The sequence below is a fragment of the Onthophagus taurus genome, chromosome 1, assembly GCF_036711975.1.
Source record: "Onthophagus taurus isolate NC chromosome 1, IU_Otau_3.0, whole genome shotgun sequence".
NCBI classification, from domain to species: domain Eukaryota; kingdom Metazoa; phylum Arthropoda; class Insecta; order Coleoptera; family Scarabaeidae; genus Onthophagus; species Onthophagus taurus.
In genome coordinates, this window is record NC_091966.1 from 31479918 (window position 1) to 31497164 (window position 17247).

The 17247-nt window shown below is 31.3% G+C and overlaps 1 protein-coding gene across 3 annotated transcripts in view; it reads left to right on the forward strand.

Annotated features, from left to right (window-relative positions):
- LOC111417618 (Anion exchanger 2) overlaps nucleotides 1-17247 on the forward strand; it is a 101820-nt gene that overhangs the window by 10304 nt on the left and 74269 nt on the right. Inside the window, exons 1-2 of one of the 3 annotated variants that reach the window (XM_023049953.2) lie at nucleotides 2877-3033; nucleotides 16187-16607. In XM_023049953.2, the coding sequence (XP_022905721.2) occupies nucleotides 16536-16607 (72 nt within the window). In that variant the 5' untranslated portion in view covers nucleotides 2877-3033; nucleotides 16187-16535. Of the gene's footprint in view, nucleotides 1-2876; nucleotides 3034-8574; nucleotides 8662-16186; nucleotides 16608-17247 lie in introns of those variants that run through there. The other 2 variants (XM_023049954.2, XM_023049952.2) reach the window with 2 other exon arrangements.

The window sequence follows — 17247 nt, forward strand, 5'->3', positions numbered from 1 at the left end:
CAGAAAGAGTAGCCAATCACTCCAAGGTAATGGTCTATAGGCAGTTTCCGGAGGAAACAGGGAAAGATCTAGTAGGTCAACGATTCCAATAGAGAGATGCAAACCCCACCTTATTCGGCCGTATGACAACAAATGGCCGGATGTCTGTTTAGTAGGTTTCCTATTTCCCTTTATAAAAAAAAATAAAAAAAGATTAGGTTGGGTTGGGTTGGATTCGGTTGTGTTGAAAAGAGTGGATTATTTCTTGTTGGATTCTTAAGTGGCAAACTATTACTTGAATTAATTTTTGTTGTGAATGAGCTTCGAAATGTATTTTGGAAACGTTAAGAATAGGTAGATATGGCGTTATATTGCATAAGATGAGGGAAGGACTTGATTTGGGTTGAATTGCGTTGAGTATGTTTGGGTCAGGTTGAGTTGAATAGAATAACTTAAGTCGGGTTGAATTATTAAATTGGGATATTTTGACTTGAATTGAGTTTTGTGGTTAAGATTAACATTAAGATTAGGTGGAGAAGTCGGTGTGTGCTTTGGAAATTATTGAGTATCTTTCAAACTCGTTTTCTTTTAGACGTACTACTTTTAATTCAAGAATGCAACATCATCTGATTCTATTTGCTACTCCAAGTTCAAGAATCATTCGATCACAGACATATTACCAAATTTCATCGAAATATTTTAAGACATAGGGAACTTTTGTAGTGTACGAGGAAAATTTATTATTAACACTAATTATTTTGATTATTATTTAAAAAAGCGGGTTCATTACCAACTTCTGTGGAGATAGAGTTTGCAACCCTACATTCGAGTACTTTCCCCCATACAACTATACAAAATGCTATGCAAAACTGTAATAATCATTTTATTATTGAATAAGTAAACGCCTAAGTATAATCAGAAACACCATTCAAGAGACCTCAATTCTTAAAATATTATTGACTCATCAGAGATGGCAAAGTGCAGAAAAGCAATCGAGTCCAGTGCTAAAAGCTGATCGTAGAAGAATGTCAAAATAATTCGGGCACATACAAATATGTACCGCAAGAATTTTCTCAAACATTCTAGGTGGATATGGGAGTACAGAAATATGTTGTAGATCAGTAATTCTAGGATACAGGTGCTTACAATGCGAGACATCAACTAATATTAACAGAATCCATTGCTCCAATATTGCCTTCTTCTCTTCTTTCTCTTCCCCAGTGTGTCAAAATCGTTTCATTGAAGGATGGCCTCGGATCCATCTTCTAAAATTTTCCCTTTTTCCAGCAAGACCCCTGACTGCTGTGTATGCTGGTGGATTGTCGTGCTCAAATATTGATAGCTGCTGACCTGGGTGAGAAGTTGACCATCACATTCGATGTGGATGTTGCCCACCTATTCCTCTGTCCTCGTCACCACCATAACATGACTCTTCATCTTGTTCAACATAATGCCCCTCTCCTTTCGAGTTTCTGACCACTTCAATACAACCTGTTGCAATTTCCTCTCCGAGTCTGCGATGAGGACTACATCATCGCATATATCAGAGCCTGGCAGATGATCGGTCTGAGGTTGAGTATGCCACCACAGAAGTTTCAGTTCTTCTCTCGCATGTCTTCACCGCAGTCCCTCTGTATAACATCTTTTTCCATGCCGTTTATGCTAGAGGTCTTTCCATTTTGAACATGGATCTGATGGCCTGCATCAGTTGTGGGGGAGTCATTTTCTTCTCTAATGCTTTCCAGACTTCTTGCCTTGCCACGTCATCAAACACAGAGTGCATATCATATATATGAACTTGGGGAAAACAAAACAGTACCGGAAATGGTAAAGACGTTTCGGATGCCATGTTGCAACCTTCTTCAGGTGACATGGTATTGGCCAAAAAAAATAAAAAAAATTTCCAAACGGTATAGAGCTTTATATGTGACATAAAAACTAAAAATAATTTACACTGAGAGAAATAGATTGTACGAATCGTATTATAGAAAAAATATTATACATGTAGCAATTCATTGCTATCATTTAGTATATTTTTAGTGCATAGTACAATCCATTTTTCTCAGTGTACATAGATTGTATATAAAAAAAGTAGAAGATTTATTGTAGGCATATTTATCAAAAAATAATGCTTATCAATTCGTATTAAAACCGCACGAATACTAGGTATAATTCCTGTAACCAAACTGCATATGTATGTAGTTTTTCCACTGATTGTATAAATGGACCGTTAAAATGTAGATTGTGGAGAAAAATGTGATTCATTCGTTTCCATATTCAACGATTTCTTTTGTCTTTCTCTTCTTAAAAAAAATTGTTACCTGTTTTTTAGATCCCATCAAACAAGTAATAGGGAAACCGACTAAACATCAAATTACTTTAAATTTCGTATAACGACTTCTTAACCAATTTATTTACTGTAAGTTAACACACTGTTTTAATTTATGATCTCATTCTTATTTCTGGTAATTGCTCGTTCTTAATTGCTTCAAACAATTTCATTCCTACTTATAAAGATAATTATCTTATTAGAAACACGATTCGATTACATCAACGCTACTCGTAAAATGCTCTAATTTAACCTTGATACCGTTAATAAAATCAATAAATCTAACGAATAAAATTACAACCGGTGAAGAAGTAACGTAGGCCGACGAGAATAAGCCACGTGTTTCGCTACTTAAAAATCATGAATAAAACAAAACAATCGTTTAAATAAAACGAAACACAGTCATTTTCGTGACTAAACCCAAAGTTAACGATAAAGAAAAATTGATAAAATATAGCTTTTAAAAGGACTTTAAAAATTTGTAATCAATGAGTTAAAACATAGAACGAGTAACGAGTTGATTTCCTGAGTTTTACGGTAAACTTTCGCTTACAAGTTTAGTGTTCAACCAACACTTGGTTAACTCACATGTTTCTCGCTTTAAATAACTCAACGAATACATAGTAGTATTAATACAGTGATTTTGTGACTGAGTGTTAGTTTGAAAGAATTTTTTTGTAAGGATTTTTAAGAAAACGTCGTTTGTTATTCATTGTGGTTGCGAGGTAATTTTTTTTTTATTTTTGAGAAGCACAAATTGATGACGGCGACTATATCACGATGGTTTTCGTATAAATATTTTAACTAAATATTTAACGACGACGTCATATTCTTTTTTATTAACCTGGAGGGGTATTCAAAAGATTATTATTTAATATTGGTGTTTGAGATTAGAGATATTCTTTTTTAGTCGTAACAGGTCAATAGATTACAATAGGATTAAGTATTCAGGGCAAGGTTACGCAGACTTTACTGTTAGTTATTTATTTTTTTTTAATGCATCTATTCCGTTTATGTATTGATTTGTTTTTGAATTCCAAAGAAAAATTGAAATTTGAATTGCGTTGTTACGGTTGAGAAAGAATTCAAATTGGTTTTGATATTGATAAGATTGATTTCTTATTCAACAATTAATTTGTGGTCAAATTTAAATAATAAACAAATATGAATATTTAATTTTTGCAACCGTAGTTAAAAAATTTGTTTATTTATAAACGTTTGTTCAGCATAAAAAAATGTGTATTGCTGATAGTAAGCACCTAATTTCCTGAATATTATCAAATATTATCATATAAAAATGGTGTTTATATTTAATTTTTTTTTATCAAGGCAACAATGAATCGCAGATTTTTTTTTAAATATCATTTTCTAAAAAAATTGTTTTAGACTATTATTACTCGTAATGTGTAGCATGTGCAAGCACTCCATCATGTTGAAAAAAGAGATTGTTGCGTGCTGTTGTAAAGCAATGTTCATTAAGAGAACTGGCAAAGTGTTGCAACTTTCACGATTAAGTATTTTTGGCAGAAAATATGGAGTGATTTTCTGTTTTCCAAATATTCCAATCCAAACGTTCACAAAGTTCTTTGCAGGTGTATCGGATGGTTGTGGTGATTGTAACTTTTTCTTTATTAATTTTTTTATTGATTAAAACTAAAAGTCAGGATTGTGTTGAATTTCATGTAATGCCATGCACAAAATTTACTCTCAATATATCTTCTCCGGGTTAGAACAAGTTGTAGCTGGTATGAATACGAGTTGTATCTTTGAAAATCGCTGCAAGAAGAGAACGCCTATTTCTTGTCAATATGTTATATATTTCTTCCTTACATATTAAGATGTATCTTCGAAGGCTAGTAGGATTATTCTCAATATACTGTAATAAATGCCCGAAACCCTTTCACTTGAAAAATTGTCCCTTCTTCAGTACTCTTCTATCTTGTTTACTATTATTATAGATGATAATTTTCTTTTAGCGTACTCAATAGACTAAGTTATAGTTTCAGACGTGGTAACATTTAGTTATTTTTCAAGATAATCAATGTCGTGCAAAATAGTTCAAATACTAATTGTTGAAAAGAAAAGCCATCTTATTTGCATTTGGCTAACATCAAAAATTAATTCAGCTTTAAAAGACTGACGTTTACAACTCATTCAGTTAAATAAACCATTAAACCTTAATATGGCATTTTTTATTTGCATAATTTTATCATTTTTCATATTATAGTAATGTTCATCAAATAGGCTGGTTTTAAAACTTTTATAGTATAAAACTTATAATGGCAATCGATCGTTAACCGGCTTATCCTTCATGGAATACCCTAAGGATATGTGTTCAATCTTATTTTTTGTCCTCCTGCATGCATAACTTTAGGCGTGATGAGTACGCAGACTGACTAGGTTCAATATAGCTGTCGTTAAGCATTTGTGTAACACTAGCTTATCTCTATTGAATACTCACGAAAACTAGACGAAAATGAGCCGGTGCTTTACAATAGATGCATGGTTTGTTGATGCAGTAGTAATAGAACTTATTATAGTGATGTACGGTTGACAGAATTGATTTATGAGTCTCTGGCTGTGTTACGTAAAGTTTAGTATTACATAAAAAGCGTATAATTGATTAGAAATCCTTTAGATGAAGTGTAAATTACAATTATCACATAAGCGTCTTACTCTTCCTGTTAACTTTATATTCAAAATCAACATTTTGCCGTAACCTGTCTATTACGTTCCTCTAAGTATAGTGCCTAATATAGTTAGTAATAATCCAATCTATATTCTTGGAGGGTATGTATCTTGTCTTAGCACCAAGGAATAATGAATGTTAGCGAATTTATAAACGTTATCTAGACCATAGTTAATTTTATATGCATCTATATGTATCTTGGATTAATTAGCACCTTACTTGATATGTCAAAAGTATTTGAAAAAGTTCTAGCTATAGATTATTGAAACAGTTACATTGTTAATGTTTTATCTGTCCAGACCCCAGGACACTCCCAACCCTCTGGCAGCTATTGAAAAAATTTTATTTGATATGGTTTGCAAATATACTTCTCGCTTCGTATTTTTTCGTTTAGATTAGGGCTAAGTTAAGCTCTTTTATAATTTTGATAGTTCACGTGGTGTTGTCTGGAGTGCTGCATGGTTCGATATTTGGACCCAGAAATTGTACAATATATATCAACAGTTTTATAGATGTTTTGGAGGACCTATATGTTGGTCAACACGATACTTCATTATTCCAGAGTTGAGGTTTCTTAGCGTTGCTTGCAGAAAATGAGTGAAGGTTCGTAATGGTCTCTAAGTCCGTGATGATTTTCGGTGGTAATCGAACAGCTGATTCGTATTTATATATATACATATACTAATAAATCGACGCTATCAAGCCAAAACAGCATAAATGACATTTATTTGATTTTCATAAAACAAAAAAAACTTTTATTGCGTCACATTTGCGCAAACTTTAAACCAATATTGTAGCGGTTATAGATTGATTGCGGTTATGTCGCTTTAACTGTTGGATGCAGGTTTAAAAATCTTGTTCAACGGTGTAGTTAAGTAAAAAGCCATTTTGGCGTTTATGCCGTTTTAGCTTGACAGCAATAAAATGGTGTGAGACTTATTTAGGAAAAGATACGAAACTTTAATGTTTGGGTATTCTGAATTAAGTGCTGGTTCTTCTTGAACCCTGCAGAAATGGCGCCCTTTTGCGTAAAATAAGTGACGGCCCAATTTCCAGAACTTAATCTTACTAAATTTGTAATTATTTTGGTATTTTGGTGATTGGTTTTGACATTGAACTTAATTTGATTTAAATTTATTTATTGCTTCATATTTAGAAAAAATATTACTTCTGAATAATATAAAAAACAAACGTACCACAAAGGAGTTTTCGACACCTACGCTATTATTTGTAAACATTGTTTTTTACAAATGATACAAATTCTAGTAACTGGTGTTTCTGTTTTTTCTGTTTTTTGACGCCTTTGATTGATTTCAGATGAAATAATTACTATCATTGAACGACATTTAGCAGGTCTACAAGTTCAACTGCTAATCGTTTCAGATATATTCTTTGAAGTATATTACCCTGCCGATTATTCAAGGTCTAAATGATTTGAGAATATGTAATGCCTACCATATTCATAAGGGCATAAAAAATTATTATAGACCATGTTTTGGTATTCCGAGCCACATTATAGGTGATGCAGAGCTCATCATATTGTCCACTCCATCCTTGGTGAAATTATAGAAGATAATAATTTCGGGCTTGCTCATATCTCTTGTTGATCTTCCTACATGAGCCCAGAATGACATTTTTATACTTTTTTCTTACTTATAACACTATGCTATTTTGTAGCATTTTGTTGGAATCCAAACATACTAGACTATACAGGATGTTGTCTTATATTCACAAACCCTAGAGTCTGTTTCTTTTGACTGTGCCTAAATATGTGATGTTGTGATTTTCATAAAGAGTAGTTACACGATCAAAAGATGTGAACCAATTATCGCAAATTATGTTTTTAGATGTACCAGATATTGATGCTATCAATCCCAGAACAATGCTGGCGAGAATCTAGAGTATATCTTGTTTTGGCATCAACAAATGCAAATATTTTTAGGCATATTTTTTTGGAATATACGACTTAAAAGCACATCTTACAAGCTTATCGATATCTCTCAAGCTTCTCGTCGATGGTTCTTCGTCGAGCATTCTTACAATTGTTGACAATTTTTATCATCTCTGGTATTCAAGTCATCAAATCGAATATGGATAAGTACAGAAGAAAACCTTTGTTAAGGCATTGTTACCCGAAATATCTCAACTCCACTTCTATCTCTAATCCACAAATAGGCGGTGTTCAATCTGTGACTTTTCAAACATCCAGCTAGATAATGTAAACCCAAAAGTGCCTTTATTTCAACCAAGTCGGTGTTTTCTTACTGCTTACTATTCTTTTGTTTATATTTTCAACAATTATGCCCAAAATATCTTTGAAAAAATAGATCCAGAATCAGTTATGGATTAGGCATTTTTTCCATATAGTTTCACTCCTGACGTTTTATTACTAGAGGCACATTCTCGGTATTACTATTTGCTTCTTGCTCGGTCTCTGTATTACACAAAGGCGCGTTTACACAAAACATTCCCGAAATATGTCTCAAATTAATCTATAGTGGTATCACCGTACGAACAAATAGTGTAGTGAATATTGAGAAAGTACTGTAAGGCTAATTTAGTATTTTGAACCAGGATATTTTGCTATGCTGATGTAGGAAGAGTAAAGTTTTTCTTGTACTACATTAGGTAATTTGCTTTGACATAAGTTAGTGTAGGAGATTACATGAGCATTTATGTATGTGTATGGATGATATCATTCATAAATCTGAGCTGATATATTTTTCTTGCTAGTTTTTGCATGTATGTAATGGTGTTTCTTGAGATTTTTTCTGGCTTGAGTCTCTCTTCGTTCTGTTCTTGCTTCTTGCCTTTTATGTTCTTCTTATTCCTATTGCTTTATATCTTTTTGTCATCCTATTTAAATAGAGTTAGATTTCATCTCATTTCTGTTTTAGCAAAAAATTAAGTTGGCAACCATATTTAAAAGTTTTTTGATTATCTCTCGAAATATCATAGATTGTAGTAAGACTTTTTGAGTAATATATTTAGATATAAATTTTAAATTGTCACAGATATCATTATAACGGAAACCTCACCAAATTGGTATAAAGTAAAATGGGGTTAACATGTTTATGTTAAAAAAAAAATATGTATAACTTTAACACCTTAACGCAAAATCGACTAAATATCACTAAATAATTATGAGCAATCATTAAAATGTCATTAATGCCAAAGTAACACTCCCACCATGAAAATTAGGCCAATCTTAAAAATGTGCGACTGTAATTCTTTTGATGATTATAAATAATACGTTTTAAAGATTATTTATATAACTAGTGGTGTAATTAGAGTTTATGTTTTATATTAATTTAAATATAATCTGTAAATAGTTGAATTGCTACTACAAGGTTCATTGTTGAATGTACGAATTAATGTTAACAAAACGAAATTTGCGTATCTAATCCAAATGTTTACAAGAATAGAATCGGTTTCTCCAGTATCAGAGGCTCGATTATACGTTGATACAACACAGTGAGAATAGAAGCTACACATAAGGGTTTCTCCTATTTGGCAAATATACACATTCGTGAGTTGTAATTTACGGTCCACATTAAAGGATTTTTAAAATTGGATTTAAGTTGTATTTATATAAGCGCGACATCACGTGTAACCGGTTAGTTGTGGACTTGCTGGCGACCGTGAACGTACACACGAAGAAGTGGTAAATAATTGATTATTATTTTTTTTTTAATTACAAATTAGTTAGAACAATTAAGAAGAAAAATCGTAAAAAGAATTATTGATTATATAAAAAAAATATTATTAAAAATTAATTAATTGAATAGTAAATTTTTTGAAATAAAAAAATTTAAGATGTGTGTTTTAATATGTCGTAAAAAATTGATGTTTAAAACGTGACAGATATAAAATCTGATTGATATTTATCATTTTATCGCCTCAAAACGATTTCTATCTGATACGATTGCGTAAAAGTGTTGATGTTCATTGATGTATTTATGAGCATCTCTTCTGATTTTGATCAAAGATGTAATAAATAAAATCTGTTTACTATAACGAGTATTATTATTGATCTTTCAATTTTTTTTTAACTCGTAATATTTTTTACCCAGGGTAAATCTTTTTCTATTTAAGTCTTTTTATAAAAAACGTATGCATAAACGTTGTCGTAAGCATTGTTTAAAATTAAGTTATAGCTGAGAAAAGGAGCACTTGTTCTTTAAATTAACGTAAATTTCTTGGCTTGAATAGTGTTGGACATGTTATATTTGTCTCGAACTCTATACACCTGTTCGTAAACATTCGTAAAAATTCATTAATTTAATGTAAAGATAGAAATTTTTTGGGTCGATAAATTTTTATTACTTCATTGTAAAATATTTTTATTTACTTCTAATAAAAGAGTTAATTGCTTCTTATATCATATATCATGTTAACATCAAAAATAACATCTTACGCATGCTTTTAATTTTTTCAGGCATTTTTGTAATAATTAAGGTAAATTATTAATGGACTACACATCCTTAAAGAAATCAGTTTACACTTACAATTACTTACTTTACCATTACTAATAATATTGATAAGAATACAATAATATCCACTTATAATGAACCCCTTTATAGTGAACTTCCGCTTATTGTAGTCCGTAAGGGTTAATTATAAGCTGACATCACAGTATAGGATTATTAATTAACATTCATAAAATATTTATTTTTGAATTTTGTTGTGGTGTAAAATGAACCGGGTCATGTTTTTTTGTTATAACTTTAAACCATGTTAATAATCTATATTAGTTAAGTTGTACTTAATATACAATTTTTCTTATTGCAATTGTAAATTCAAACAATGTAGTAATAGGATTTTGGTCTTGGAATTTTTTTTAACAAGTTATGGTTTTATGTGTTGAAATAATACAGAAAGGGAAAAAAGTAGTTTATGTAATTGTGCATAAACATGACACTATATATGTAATAATTATATAACAAACATATATACAAAGATTTCTCCTTCGAAAAATAACGATCCAAAGAAATTTGCCTTGTTCTTTGCTGGAGAATTTGACGAAAATGTGCCATTACAATATCATTTAAAATTTCTACTACTCTGGTATTGTTAATTGTTTTGTCCAGGTGATGTTTTTCAATAAAAGTCTGCACATTCTTCCACTTACTGCAAATATCCTTTTATTTTAACAGTTAAAGCATTTGGCTCGTCATGTTCTTCTGCTGAATGCTCTTCCTCCACAGCTTTTACCTGCTCAAGTTGCAATTCCTTCTCAAATTCTTTTGCTAATGTTTACATGTTTTGTACCATATCTGCCTCCTCCACAAAGTCTTTAAAATATCTGTCACGTACAGAAGTTGGCTAAAGTTTTCTTCATGCTGGCGGCAATGTACGGCAAAAGATATTGTTCCAGGCTTTATCAATGAAATTTATGCAGTGGATAATATTAAAATGATTATTCCAGAAATCGTGCTGGATCAATCTGTATCATTAGTCACCTGGAAACAGCGTGAAAAAAGAGCTTTCGGATATATCTTCTTAAAGTTTGAAATTACTTGCTCATCCATTGACTGTAATAAGGGTATGGTGTTACGTGACAGAAATTTGATCTTAATGATGTTGTATACAGGATCAAGGTCTCCTTTAATATTTGGAGGATGAGCATTAGCATTGTCCATAAGTAGCACATATTTAAGAGGCAGTTTCTTTTCCTCAATATGTGTTTTAACAGAAGGAGCAAACACGTCATTCAACAAAATACGTATCATATTGGGTTGCTGCTGGAGTCTTTGCTGTGCGTAGGGTTTTATGTACTTTCCCTCCATGATAAAAGTTATTGGTACCTAGCATTTTTCGTTTTATTTTGATTTTAAGTTTTTTTTTGGCAAATTTCACCCTGCTCTTTAAAACCTCATTTCTTAGCCAAATTTCAATATATCTACATAACCTTCTTAAAAAATTATAATTTATGAGTGGAATTCGTTCACGATTTGTATTGGAGTGATTTTATTAACGGTTTTTTGTATTTTCGTTATTTATTAATATTATATAATTATGAGTTGTATCTATGAATCGACTCGCTTAATATTCTTTTTATAGCTTTCTAATTGCGAAATTAATGATTTCTATGCAAAATTATTTTTCATAATTAAAATACTTACTTATTAAAATACTACTTTCGTGTGAGGTTAACCTGTTTTTAAGAGACATAAAATATGTGTTATGTGTTATGGACCTTTACAAGAGGCGATATTTGAGAATAGGCGAGATATTAACATCAAGATATATGATAATCTCAGGAAGAATCAAGGATTCCTGATAAACAATACGATAAGAACTGATTAGCAACTATTGATCGGTCCTTGTCCATTGGAAATTTTGATTAACTTAATGTTCAAAATTTCCGAATTGCTGAAAATTCATTAAGGTTATATAAATTTTAAGATAAACACTGCATGAAGCAGTGTTGCTTTCAAGGCTTTTGATGTGCTAAATCATGATTATTCATGACCACCTGCAATCGATTAAAAATAAGTATATCTATGTGTTGTATATTCTTATTTTGAAACTAAATTATTAATATTACGTTAATAATATTTAGATTAACCGTCTTGAAATGGTTGAGGATCTGCGAATAACATTTTATATTGAGGACGACTAAAGATTTCTATTTGAGCGTTTAATACGGTATCTTTACTTCAGTAATTTCATTCTAGTATCATCAAAGTCTAATGCTTGACTGACTTTATCAAATGTTCTTAAAGTATTTATTTTCAGTATGATGGAGTTTACTCAATCAGAGGACAGCAATATTTGAGTTGTATTAGCTACATGGTCACCAATCTATCCTGAATGTCTTTCTGACAATCGAATTCATTCTTCGAATCGTTTATTTTAAGTAATTTTGCTGTTCCCAGACTGATGTTGTTAATAGAACATATGGTATGGATGATTTATATGATAACAACTCCCTATACTTTTCATTGTATGGGCCATTAAATCTAAGATTGATCTAATAGTAAAATTTACATTGAATTGTTATTTTTTGCAACATATATTGAGGTCTACAACATATATGAAATTTTTTAAACTCCATTTCTTTATGAAATAATTTTATTTTATTTAATATTACTTAATCTTTTTGTATTATATACTATGAATTAAAGAAAAATGAGATGTAACCGTTTTTGAGATCGCATTTCATGAACGATTATTCTAAATAGGACAATATACATTCAATATTTTATTAAGGTTTTTAGTATTTGATCCTCCGCAGTTATAACTGAAGGCACTGGTTTAAGCTGCATGACATAACCTCTTGTAAACCTTTACCACCTTCAGCTTTGTGCCATATGTGTGAATATCCAAATTGCAGCTTCAAAACAGTTGCAAGTAATACATCTTAAGGCATGTTAAAGGTGTGGCTTCTGTTGCTGCTTCTTGCTTAAGATGTTGTCCATGTTCTTTTGGTAGAGGCACACCATCTTGGGATGATGAATAATAAGCTTTTTCTGTATTTTGTCGGAACATTTATTTACTCTTGCATTCCAAATTGGAGTCGGTCCAAATATTTTCAATAATATATTTCAAATATTATCCATTTTGTGCGAAATCTGCAGAAATATCTAAATGATATTTGACATTTAATAATACCTCACGTATTCCAACTACAAAGAAAAATACTAAGAACTGTTGGACTGGCAGGGCATAGATTGAAACTACTGCTGAATCCAGCTGAGTGCTTTTCAGCACCCACTCATAAATTTAAACGATATGTTGGTGAAATCGTTTTGAACTACCTACATACCCTCTTATTTTGCAATTTTATGGAAATCCTTTTGGATTTTTTCTCCATCACCTTTATTTTCTGGAAATCCCAACGCTTCATGTTTAATATATGGAAGCTTCTACAGTTGTTGTCATATCACTAATTTCACGAATAACGTTTTTGTTTTAATAGTAATTTCTCAACAGTAACATTTCTGTCTTTCTATAAGGTTAACAATTTTTGTGGATCGTTTAAAAACGTGAAAAATTTGATTTAAAATATTTCGTAAGAATCAAATTTCCACACCTTGTTCTCATAGAAAGGAAATATCTGATGATCTAAACATCTTGATCCATTGTGTTGATCATACTTTTTGCAGCTGTTCTCGTACCCATTTCATCTTAACATTGATTTTTTGGTAGCTTTCACTTCTTTCTTATATATTTTCTGATTTCCAGAGATTTCGACTCACAACTCTAGGGCACTTTAGATTGTTAGATATCGTTGTTGCCAAATTGTATTGATTGGTGAGCGATACGCATCTCTCCATCGCTCCTTAAACATATCAAGTATTACTTCTCCTCTATTTCTAGTACCCTGACTGATGATTGGTCGAAAAGCATATCCTACTTGTTATAACAAGTGAGTACAGAATAACATAATTTCTGCAGTAATTTATTTCTATGGCTATGATAAGAATTCTTGAGGCATACTGTTGTATTGTGAGTCTAGAAGAAGTGTCCGTAAATATGAAAAGTTTTTAGATATAAAAATAATGATAGCTCTGATTGCAGATAGCGGCAAAGTTTTTTGTAGGTTCAACAAATCGTCTTAATACCTTAAGGCAGTGTTCTTCAACCTTTGTCATTGCGCGGTACTCTTTTTCGAGACAATTTTTTTATGGAACCCTTCGTACAGTAACACACCTAGATTTGATTTTACGGATTGATGTGTCATATTATAATTACATGTTGTGAACAAGATGCGACTCTGCCTTCGTTGTAAAAACTCTATACAAGAGTAACTAACTTGTGTTTATTCAAACAAAAAGATAAATTTTCCTTATAAAATATAAATATGTCATAGTAATAGATAAATACTTATAAATTGATAAAGACTTTGTTGAGCTTGTTTATTACTGCACAATTTATCAATATCTGGATGAATCGATGTTAATTGGAGACGCATATCATTTTCAGCATCAAGTCGATTTCTATACTTCGTTTTTGTAGCGACGTATGTGGAAAAGGATTTCTCACAGCGATAGGTTGTTACGATTCTTTTACAGCGCGTTTGGAAATTTCCGGATATTCATCCAATAATTTTATCCAAAATGGAGTAATGCCATCATGTGCAAATGTAGATTTTAATGTGGTGTCGGTAATACGTATATCTATAAGTTGTTCTCTTTCCTTAATTGTGGTGTGGAAAGTATCCACACCACTGCACTTATTTTAATGATTTGCAACCCAACTTAAATTATTGCAAGTAAGGGGAAAATATTCTGGTCGAATACGATATTATTGGTTGCTAAGAAATCGTTTAAATTAGCAAAACATGGTGTACTATTTTTGGTGACGCATTCCTCCCAAGGCGTGAATTAAAAGTTTATCGAATTTACTTTGCTATCGACCTTAAAAATTGTAGTATATGATCCTCGAAGTGAAAGATTAACGTCGTTCAGGTACTAAAATATGTCTGCAAGGTTGGCTAAATTTTGAAACCAACTAGTGTCATTAAGTTTTCTAGAATTCACAGTTAAAAAGATACGAAGTTCATCAAGCAATTCCTAGAATCGGTTTAGAACCTTTCCCTTCAATAACCATCTTACATCAGTATGAAGAAAGAGATTTTTATGTAAGCTTTCAGGTCATCACACAATAGGGTAAATACCCTGGCATTTAAGGGTCTGGATTTGATGAAATTAACCAATTTAACAGCGTCATTAAGAACTTCTTGCAGAGCAGTTGGTATCCGTTTAAGAGCGAGAGCATGGCGATGAAGTGCTAATACGCCCTTTACGACACCAACCATACCTTTGGCTCCATCACTACATATATGGTAGCATAAATTCCAAGAAATTGAATATTTTTCAAAGTTTAAGTAAATTAAATATTTCTTCACATGTTGTTTGAACTGGCAAAGCTTTACATAAAAGCATATCTTCCTTAAAAGAGGATTCGTGTATGTATTTAACGAAAATTAACAAAATTGCTAATCCAGCCACATCTGTAGATTCCTCCATTTGTAAAGTACACCCTCTTTAGCGTGTTTCAAACCATTCACTAGTTCCGCTTCGCAGAAATCTGACATGTCTTTAATTCGTCGTGAAATCGTCGTATCAGATAATGGGAGGTCAATTTTGATTGCAAATTTTTCACCAATCATGGATGTGATTAAATCTTTTGCACAAGGTTTAATCCATTTTTCTGCTATCATATAAGCTTCGCCTTGTTTGCCTTCGCCTTTGAACATACCTTTCAAAGGTATTCCTTTTCTGATTTAGTTTAATACATTTTCTTTTAAAATATTTGCTTTTACCTTTCAAAGGCGGATGTTTAATTTCCAAGTAACTCTTTAACTTTGCAGGATTTAAACTGCTGTTGTTCACTAATTGTTCATATATTACACAAAACCCATTTGGCTCATTTTTATCGCCAATCCAAGTAAATCCAAGTAAGTCTTCATCATACATTCGTTTTTTTCGGCTTGTTAATCCAGACTTATTTTCTTCTCCACTGTTATCCGTTGGGTTTAATGTTGGCGAAAAACTGGTCGAACAAGAAACTTCGTCAAGAACTATAGTATTGACTCGTGGAACCCCTAAAGTGTTTGTTGCGGAACACAGGTTGAAGAACACTTCGTTTTTGTATTTTATGAAAACCCAATTACAAATTCTAAGCCTCAAAAAGTGCGTTTACAATATAAGAACAAATGCGTCTCTACATATTTATACCACAACTCTGTTAATCGTTTCTCAATGGTTATCGCAAAAATTAACAAACGCACTTCCTTTTACTGCTTCCTCTAAAATGTTCGGTTAAATTTTAGTCGAAGCCGAAAATTCTGTCCAACACTGCTGATAATGAGCTCAGCATTAAAGTTTACAAAAAAAAATCGTTCGATGTTATTTATGTTAAACCTTTTCTAGCATATATAATTGTTAGGTTATATATTTGTAATGAAAATTTAAAAACAATCATAACAACAATTATTTTATAAATTATTATAACTTTTTCTTATCTTTTTTTCCTATTCTTATCAAAAAATTTTAACAAACCTCATCCATAACAATACAAAAAGTAGTCTACGGGTTTTATCTGACAATAAATACCGATAATAAAATCGAAAACGACACATTGTATCGTTATGAAAGTTTGAGAAAAGTTCGCAAAAATTATTTTTATAAGACTGTTTATATTCAAAATAATTAGTGAAACAAATAATTTTTTTTTAGGCTTTAAATCGCCGTTCTTCGTCGGTCCGGCTTTTTCCGGCACAGCGACGGAAAAGCAAGGTGTCAACATTCGTCGATTTCTTCGTTTCCTGGAAAAGGGAAAAGTCGCGACGTCGGACATAGGATACCCCATGTTGACGCAAATATTATTCGCAATCACCAGACTTGGAAGATCGCCCAGAAAAAAAATCGAATTGGGTCGTTACCCATAAAAAACATTTAAGTTGTTTAGAAATTGAAAAACAAATTTCGGAGACATTAATTAAAAGAAAATAAGTGAACTGGACACACAAAACTAAAAGTGTTTAAATTTTTGTTTTAATTTTGTTGGTGTTTTTTTTTTTTAATTATGAGTGATAACGCGAACAAGAATACTTTAAGGAAGTTATCTTTCCTTGGGTTTAACACCGGAAGCAACGCGGTAAGTTAATTTATTCTGTATATTCTTTTAATTAACATTATAATTAAGACCTTTAAAACTTTAATGATGCTCTAATTTATGTTCATTTTATGCTAATTTTAGTCGCGATTGTTCCAAAATCCATTCAACCATGTATATTCTGATAGTAATCAATCAATAATATCTAGATAGTTGATAAAAATAGTTTAAATTATAAGGATCTTTTAAATGATATCATCGTGATTTTCGAAATCACTGATAAAAATCTAAATCAATTTTTATCTTTAAATATCTTACCTAAAATCTTGAACCTTCGAGAGTTTAAGTCTAAAGTACTTTAGTAAATTGAGTTCATAAAAATCAATTACTAGATTTTGTTTCTGACGAATATAAAAATATTAAATTTTTATAAAAAAGTTATATTTTCAATGACCTTAATTGAAAATAATTGAAATCAGATTAAGATTTAATTATATTTTTGGACATTAGAACGTGTTTTTTGCACCATTGCAAAACACAATCTTCACGTGATTGTTTAGTCGTAAAATTTCCACTGAAACGACATACTTTCTCTTCAAACCTGTCGATCTTTGATACAAAAACATTGTACAAGAACCCCACACAACGGTTTTCTATAATTATCACGTGCACGATTTCTCAA